Source organism: Arachis duranensis, chromosome 7 (assembly GCF_000817695.3).
Source record: "Arachis duranensis cultivar V14167 chromosome 7, aradu.V14167.gnm2.J7QH, whole genome shotgun sequence".
NCBI lineage: Eukaryota > Viridiplantae > Streptophyta > Magnoliopsida > Fabales > Fabaceae > Arachis > Arachis duranensis.
In genome coordinates, this window is record NC_029778.3 from 6,533,334 (window position 1) to 6,542,751 (window position 9,418).

At 30.7% G+C, this 9,418-nt stretch overlaps 1 protein-coding gene across 1 annotated transcript in view; it reads right to left on the minus strand.

The window, feature by feature from the left end:
• Positions 1 to 660: 660 nt before the first annotated feature.
• Positions 661 to 9,418, minus strand: part of LOC107496816 (receptor-like protein 9DC3) — a 38,308-nt gene continuing 29,550 nt past the window's right edge. The window contains exon 2 of the mRNA XM_052252248.1: positions 661 to 3,673. Within this exon, the coding sequence (XP_052108208.1) occupies positions 828 to 3,673 (2,846 nt within the window). The 3' untranslated portion in view covers positions 661 to 827. The remainder of the gene's footprint in view (positions 3,674 to 9,418) is intronic.

A 9,418-nucleotide genomic window follows, 5' to 3' on the forward strand; every position in this document is an offset into this window, starting at 1 on the left:
AAGATTTAATGGCTTATACAAACGTAGCTCATTCAATAAATACATAATTATTAAGTTCGTTTTAGACATACCCCTAAAAAAGTAGCACAATATCATTTTCTTTTATCTCACGAGTGAACCAAAATTTTCCAAAATGCTTCCAACACGCTAGATTTATCTGTGCCTACTCACTGCTTTAATTTGTCTCGGAAACTCCCGACCTCAACCTTGTTTTGCTTCTTTATTTGTCTCTGAAACTCCCAAGAAGTAAAGAACCCAGAAAGAATATGATAATGTTATATATAATCTTAGGAGAGTGCTAGGTAAACAATGATTATCTTGAATAATATGAACAACTACCAATTAAATATAAATATATTACATCCTAATTTAATGCTACTAATTAAATTTACTTTTTTAACTCTATTAATTCACATTATTTACACATTATTCAAAAATATTATTAATTACCTATACTTTTCCATAACGTTATTGTGTCTTCAATCAAAGTACATCCTTTTTTACACACGGCCCAATTTTATTTCACAATATTCTTTTATCAAATGCGAAAAGATGTAGACTAATAATTTTTTTTTAGAGTGCTTAGATTATATTAGATTGATTTAAATTTTAAAATAATATTAAATAAAACCACATAAAATGAGTTATAAAAATTAAGCTGACAATATACATGATCCATTCTATAAAGAATATACACATATGAAAGATAATACATGACCCATGCATGGTCTATTAATTAATAGAAATTACATATTTTATTCCGCAAACAGAGAAACTAACAACAGTAGTCTCCTACAGTTTACATGGCCTCTCCTGAGCTTGCTTTGTTAAGTATAACCACAAAGAAGTCTGGCAAGCCATAAGGGTTTCGCAGTTTTGATAAACAACCTTCCAAGGAACATCCCAAATACCACTCCGCATCCATATCCCACTGCTACTGCCTTCCACCCAAATAATGATTCTTTTGCCTCAGCAAACACTGAAGGTGGTTGTTCTTTGTCATTGTCGCATGACTTTGACAAAGGGAATCCACAAAGCATTGGGTTTCCTCTGTAGGAATCATTCTGAAATGTATTGAACTGTTCTCCTGTTGGTATCATTCCCTTCAACTGGTTTTCAGAAAGGTTCAAGACAGCCAGAAAAGTCAAATTGGTCAAAGCCATAGGAATCTCACCTTTCAGTTGGTTCCATGAGAGGTCTAACCATTCCAAACTTGTCAAATTTCCCAGTGTTATTGGAATCATACCACTGATTTTATTGTGAGAAAGGTTAAGCCCTTTGAGAGAACTTAATTCTCCAATGACATGTGGGATTTCTCCTTCAAACATGTTATTTGACAAGTCTATAGTTGTAAAAGTGGTTAATATTCTCACTAGCTCTATGAACTGACCTTTGATACTAACCACTACAGAATCATTGTACAACCTCCCACTGAAGCTTAAGCTGCTACGCATGTATGACAAGCCACGAGGATGATGAGTACTATTACTCAGATCCTTCATTCCTTGAAAATTCCCAAAGAACGAGGTTGGCAAAGGGCCGCTGAATTTGTTGTTGGAAACATCAAATATTCTCAACTTTGGGAATGGATGTTTGGCACCGAAACTAGTGATGGTACCATGAAACTTATTTGCTCTTAAACTGAGTACTTGTAACTCCTGAAGACCTTCTAGCCAACTAGGAAACACATCCTCTATGTTATTCTCTGCAAGATCCAAAACTTCCAACCATGTGCAGTTAGACAAAGACCTTGGTAACGAACCGTCCAGTTGGTTGTTGTTCAACTTTATTGTTTGAAAATTGTTGTCTTGAGAAAAATTTGTAGGTATGTTTCCATGAAGGTTGTTCACTTGAAGATCCAAAATCATGAGATCAGGAACTGCTCCCAAGCATTGTGGAATCACGCCAGACAAGTGGTTGTGAGACAAGATGAGTGCATAGAGGAAGGTTGCATTGCAAAACATTGAAGGAATGGTGCCAGACAAGTGATTGTGAGACAAGATGAGTTGTCTACTGAGGGACAATGTTGAAGGAATGCCTCCTGTGAAGTTGTTGTTTGAAACTGAAAAGTAATAGGTGCCATTTGGTGGAATTGGAAGATCTCCTTGCAGCTGATTGAAACTGAGGTCAATAAAGTCCATGCTCTTCCATGTGTGCAAGAGATTATCACCAAACCAATTGGGAATCTTTCCATGGATTTTATTGTTAGAAAGATCTAAACTTCTTAGATTTTGTAGCCTAGCTAGGAATGAAGGAAAAACAGTAACACTACAAGAAGATAAATATAAACTCTCAAGTTTGGGTAAGACATAGTCAACGCTACTATTATGATCAATAGAGAGAAATTTATTGTTAGAAAGATCAAGTAGATAATTTAAATTTTTCAACTTTGAAAAATGAGAAAAGTTCACAAGACCACTGAAATCATTTGATGACATATCCAAATAGTTGAGATTTTTTAGAAATTCAAAGATCGAATTTGGAAAATCACCTTGAAATTTGTTATTAGAGAGAACTAAATATTCCAAAGAATAAGTGGAGAATTTGCTAATTAGCCCTGTTAGCTGGTTCATGCTAAGATCTAGCACTGTCAATGAAGACAAAGAATAGCACCAGTCTGGAATTGTCCCATTTATAAAGTTATTACTCAAATGTAGTTCTTCTAGTTTTGAAAGTGTGACATTTTTGCTTGGAATTGGGCCGATTAATTGATTATATGACAGACTTAAGTAAGAAAGTTGAGTTAGATCAAATAATGATGATGGCAGCTGGCCTCCTAATTTATTATATGACAAATCTAAAAAAGAAATCTGGGTTAGACAAAACAATGATGGCGGTACTTGACCTTCTAGACTGTTAAAAGAAAGATCCAAATAATCCAATTTAGTGAAGTTGTCGAACAGGTCTGGGATGTGACCACAGAACGCATTACGACTAAGAGCTAAGTAGGTGAGATGTTTGAGGTTTGAAAGTAAGGATGGAATCTCACCATGAAGTAGTCTATTTCCTGAAAGGTCCAAATGAGTTAGTTGAGTGAGGTTCCACAAAGACACAGGAATTAATCCATGAAATCGGCATTGGTATAGCCGTAGTTTGTTAAGAGACTTCAAATGCGAAATGGAATCAGGTATTTCTTCCGAGAAAGCTGTCCAAGAGAGGTCCAAGATCCTTAGAGGAGTGCTCCAATTGGACTTTGGAAGTTCACCTTTCAGCTCTTCATTGTCATTCAAACTTAGTTCTTCAAGATTAGTTAAACCAAGTATACGAGTTGGAAATTTTCCATGCAATCCAGTGTCATCAAGACTCAGGATCAACAAAGAGGATGACAAATTCATTAGCAAAGACAATGATGTATCTCTGATAGAAGACATGTTTACGCCATCGTCTAGAACCAGCTCTTCCAAGTTAGTGGTGTTACCAATGAGTTTGCTCCATGTGGATTCATCAAGTCTCAGTTCATTATACGAGAGATCAAGTGAGAGTAATTTAGACAAGTGTGAGATTGTGGACGGAATATGACTGCTAAATGATGAGTATGATAGATTGAGATGGGTGAGACTCACAAGATTACCAATTCCAGGATATATCGGAGACTCAGAGAAGTCATTGAAGGCAAGGTTGAGTTGTTGAAGATGCGTGAGATGGAAGAGTGTGCTGTTGGGATGAAACTCGCCTTCAAGCATGCTGCAACTCAGGTCAAGCCCAATCACGTGTCCTGACGTGGTGTCGCACGTGACCCCATCCCACTCGCAACAATTAGTACCGTTTTTCCATGATGCTATCTTGGGATAAGAAGAGAAGAACGAATAATCATCGTACCATCGTGAAGGCTTGATGGCAAATGAGTTCTTGAGTTGGAGCAAGTTTGAGTTGTCATGGTGGTTGCACAGTGGCAACACCGATGAGCAAGTGGAAGATGGAGTATCAAGAAGAAGAAAAAGCAACAAGAGAGTAAAACACCTCATCATTATGATGTCACAATAATAATCTTTAGATTTTTAATGTATTGAGTGTAGTGCAGGGCATCAAATGCAAGTCATGAATGCAAATTTATATAGATAAGCCTCTGCGTATGGAATATGCTTGAAACTTAGTTTGATAGTGTAGTGTGTGGTACTGGCTATTCGCATTTTTCCACAACATTTTTCTACAACCTCATCGCATTATTCCATGCATAAATTAAAAATAATACGTTTAACTAATTGGTGTCATAATCGTCATTATTAGATACTATTTCAATGACCTCTTTATTTCTTTCAGCGTGTATACTATACGCTTATAGCACTCAATGCAAGCTGAATTTTATAAGATTGTGCAGTTAAATAATTATGACAACACTGCATAAAAATAGAGTTGTAAGCAAAATTTCCGTCTTTCTTCAAAGTTCAGTATTTTCTATCTTAATTATGCCTCTGTACGTATATAACTTAATTCTTATATATATATATATAAAATGGTATAAGATTAAGAATGAAATCTATCATGTCAGTCTAACTCTTATATTCTTGTGGAATGTCATTAGTATTATTAAAAATTGAAGTCCATTATAAGACTATAATGGACAGTTGGAACGAACTAATAACAAATAAATCTTTTTCTGGGATAAGCTGGACTAATGATGGCTTTAAAATTTAATTTAATTTAATTTATATTGGGCAAGCCAGGCCACAAGGGTTTCTTTCCCAGTCAAGATAAACCAAATAGTGCTTTGCTGGGTAGCATGATGACAGGACTCTCATACTTTGATTTAAAACATTATTTGTTTGATTCGATAGTATATTATTTTAGGCACTGATTTTCCACAAAGCGCGTTGCATAACAAGTCTCATAACCAGGGAAGTTTCATGATATGGACTACGGAGGGAGAATGAAGAAGCAACAAGCCAATATCAATACGAGTGATAACCAATGCCAAATAATATTTTTATTTTTAGTTTTCTTCCATTCTTTTCAAATTTTCTCACACACTTATCTTAATCAAAGTAACAAATCTTTTTCATGGATGCTCAACATGTGAGAATTGAACCACCTGCCAATTGAAAAAAGACTCTTCATACTTAGCGCTAAGAAGAGTTGAACAAGTCCAACCCTTCCTCACCATCTAATTAAAATTTGAAAACAATTTTTTTCGTCTTTTTTTAAAGATGTTTTTTAAAAATTAATATTTAATACATATAATCAATTAAACTGTATTATTTTTTTATTAAAAGTTAGACTGGACAAATCAGTTTAACAAAAAAATTAATAAATTAAATTTTGAATTGGTATAAATTAATATTTTTATAAAAAATTACTATAATATCCCTATTATAAAACACAACTAAAATATCCTTATTATATATATATATTAAAAATTTTAAATTCTAACCCTATAACGATAGAGAAGAAAAGACCAGAATTTAAAATTCTCAAAATCAATATATATAATAAGAGTATTTTAGTCATTTTATATAAGAGGGGTATTGTAGTTATTTTTTATAAAAAAAAATTAATTTAGACGGATTCAAAATTTGATTCACTATTTTTCGATCAAATTAATTTGTCTGACCTAATTTTGACAAAAATAACATAATTTAAATAATTATATGTATTAAATTTTAATTATTAAAAATTATCTTCAAAAAAACGTTTTCTGCGTTATGGGAGCATCCCCCATTATCAAATACGATCAGATGAAGAGACGAATATCTTTCTTAGAAGTGTTCCAATTATTTTAGATTAATTTAAAATTCAAAACACATTAAATAAAACCATAAAATTAGTTAACCATAATAAATTGACAACATGATATTTTTTATTAAGAATTTTCACATGAAACATAATATAATATGCGAGCAAAGTTCAAAGATCCATAATTTTTTGCGATTTAATAAATCGAAAATAACATAATAGAATTTAAATCTAGTTTATATAAAACGAACTTAATCTATGATAATTTTTTTGTAAATCGAAAATAACATTCTAACCCATTTGGTACATAAAATTTGTAAAATGATCCCGTATGTATTTAATTTAGTTACAATTCTATTCGAAAATTGTAAATCTTGATATGCTTGACATCTGAAATTTTGAATGTGTGAGTATATATAATATAGGAAAAGTCTAGAGGGTCGGGCAACTTTTGTATTTTGTAGGTAACACTTAACCATAAAAAAAAAAGTGAGTAATCTCTCACCATTAGATATAATCTTACACCATTAAAAACACTATTAATAACCAATTGATGGTTACAAAACACTAAAATTACTGGCCTATCACTCATCTGTAACATATTCTCTAATACATCAATGAGCTATATAATAACTCAAGCAAGCTATGACAAATTTATTGTAAATCAAAACAAAAGCAACAGATCAATAATAGGTTTTTTTATCTTTAATTCACAAGTTAAAATAATAGATGACTCATGTATAGTCTATTCAATATTCTTTGATAAAAATGGCGTATTTTAGATGAGGGATATTGCATTATAGAATGCATGCTAAAAATATTTTTACAAAATGTTTAAAATTAACTTAATCAATGCTGCATGAAACTTAAGAACACTGAAAGAATATTATAATGTCATATATAATCTTACCGTGTCTTCAATCAAAGATTCAAAATGTCATCCCTACTGATAATCTGAAATTATATATATCACACTAATGGAGATTACTTCTTTACACAGCCCAATTTAATTTCATAATATTTCTTTATCAAATGCGATAAGACGTAGACTAACATCTTTTTTTGGAAGTGCGTGCTTACAAGCATTATTTATTTTTTTATTCATTTAAATTTCAATATAACCACTGAGCTCTGAATTCCATGACAAACTTAGTAATCCAAGTATGGCAACTCAGTCCCTTGAAGACTCAAGGAGACCAGAGAGGATGCAACGATCACTATCGTTTTTCCATGACGTTGTCTTGGAATAAGAGGAGCGCACCCTTAATCGATCATTGTACAAAGAAGTGTTGATGGCAAATGAGTTCTTGAATTGGATGAGCAAGTTTGAGTTGTCAGTGGCAACACCGATGAACAAGTGGAAGATGGAGTTTGAAGAAGAAAAAGAAGCAAAACAAAGCACAAAAAACCTCATCATCATCATCATCATCATCATCATCATCATCATCATCATCATCATCATCATGTCACACTGTTTAGATTTTTTATTTATTTGAAGTTGGGAAGGAGTATATGCATGTGTGTGGTGCATGGCATCCAATGCAAGTGATGAATACAAATTCATGGAGTGTCCCATGGAATAATAATATGCTTCAATTTTCATCAAATTCAAGAGAGTCAGAACCCTTTATTTAAAAGCCATTATCCGGCTGAAGCACACAACCAAAGTCGGTAAAAATTATGATCCTAAAAGATGCTAGCATTGCAATTAACTTTTACCATGTTTGTAGGGGGAGCATCCCAAACAAGAATTAAAATCTTTTTTCGCAGTTTAGAGCGCCACAACCTATTCTATTAACATTATTATCCTAATTAACATGCACTAAAAAATTATTAGTAAATATTTAAATTGATTTTAAAAAAATTTACATACAAAATTTTAATTAAGCTTTTAAAAATGTAGATTTCGAACAATTAATCCCTAAAAAAAATTACTAAATAAGTTTTTAAAAATTATAAATATTTGACGCAGTTTAATCCTCTCAATTTCTAAGATAAAAATTAACGAATTTGTTTATATATAAAGTTAACTCTGATTGACATGTCTTTCTATGTCCCATTGAAATTATCTCAAATGTTAAAAACAATTTAGTTCTCCAATTTGATTGAGTTATATCAGCACTCAAATCCTAATTGTCTAAATTCCCCAATTGAGCATCTTCAAATTAAAGTCAGTGCCTTCTAAAATCTATAGCAACACGTGATGGAAAGAAGCCAAAGGAGTGGTAGAGGTGATTCAACACATAAGAGAGTATTCAGCGACAAAATTGCTTACAAAAATAACTGTCAATTATATCTAACAATATACAAATTTAGAATAGTGAAGAATCCAAATAGATTACTTTTTGGGCGTCCAACTATAGGGTAATTGATTTGTTTGTGCTTTATTGCTTGAAAAGAAGAAAAATGTTTGGAATTGAATTTTTTTTTTCATCTTTGTGCAGAACAATTTGTCATATTGTAAATTCTTTAAATTATGAGTGTTCATAAAAAATCAAAATATAGTTAACCAGTTAAAAAATTATAATCACATTTTGGTTAATCAATTTATTAAAATAATTTTAAAAATAATATCCATATTTTTTAAATTTAATTAACTAAAACCAAATTAAAAAAATCGATTTTTAACCGATTAACCGATTATCGAAAAATATGTATAATCTTAGTATATGAAATACCATAAATAACATCATAATTAGTTTAAATTTATTTTTTATGTTCCTTCTAATCAAGAGAATTTATAAGAGTTGCATCCACAAAGCTATTGTGAAGAGCAAAATTGTTAAAAAAACACTTTAAAAAAATTCAAATTCTTAAAAAAGACAAATGTACCATATCGAAGTAAGAAAATGTTAAAAGCAAAAAATACAAACTCAATAATTTGTATGTTTACATAAGAGAATGTACTAACATAATGTTAAACTGACAATTGAATGCAAACCATCGTTTTCAAGGAGATGAAAAAAAAAAAAAAACTGTTTAAAGCAGTGAACAGAGTAAAATAAATAATACAGTTCAATACACTCTTATAATCCAGTATCCACCATCTATTACAATCACACACCTAACACCGCATTAATGTAGTTTTTTTGTTTTTCGTTTATTTTTTGTTTTTTGTTTTTTTCTTTTTTAACTTATAACCACACTATGACACTAGGCACGCACCCTTTTCATTATTGGAAAGTTATAGAACTTTGAAGCAAAGATGACCCAAAGGATTTCATTATTTATGAATGTTATTTATATTATGTAAAAAAAATTAGATTAAAAAATTTAATTTAAAAAAATTATAAAAATTTAGATTTTTGTACGTAAAAAAATTAATTTTTGTGTAAAAAATGATTTTTGAGTGTAAAAACTAATTTTTTTAGTATGAAAATCAGTTTTTTAGTATAAAAACTGATTTCTAAATATAAAAACTGATTTTTTAAATTTAAAACTGGTTTTTTTTATATAAAAACTGGTTATTTTTTTTAAATTAATTTTTATTTTAATAACTGATTAAAAATCGGTTTAAAATTTTACTAACCAATTAATAACCAATTTTATTATATAAAACCAATTTAGTTAATTAACCAAAATTATATTTTTGATTAAATAAAAAATTGGTTTGATTTTTGAATTAACTAAACTATAAACACCCCTATTTCAAATGACTGGATGAAATTATTGGTGATGATGATGTTCAAAGTGTTAAGAAAGGCTTGAAGCTTAGATTGATAGATATATAAGAGATAATTCTGCAACT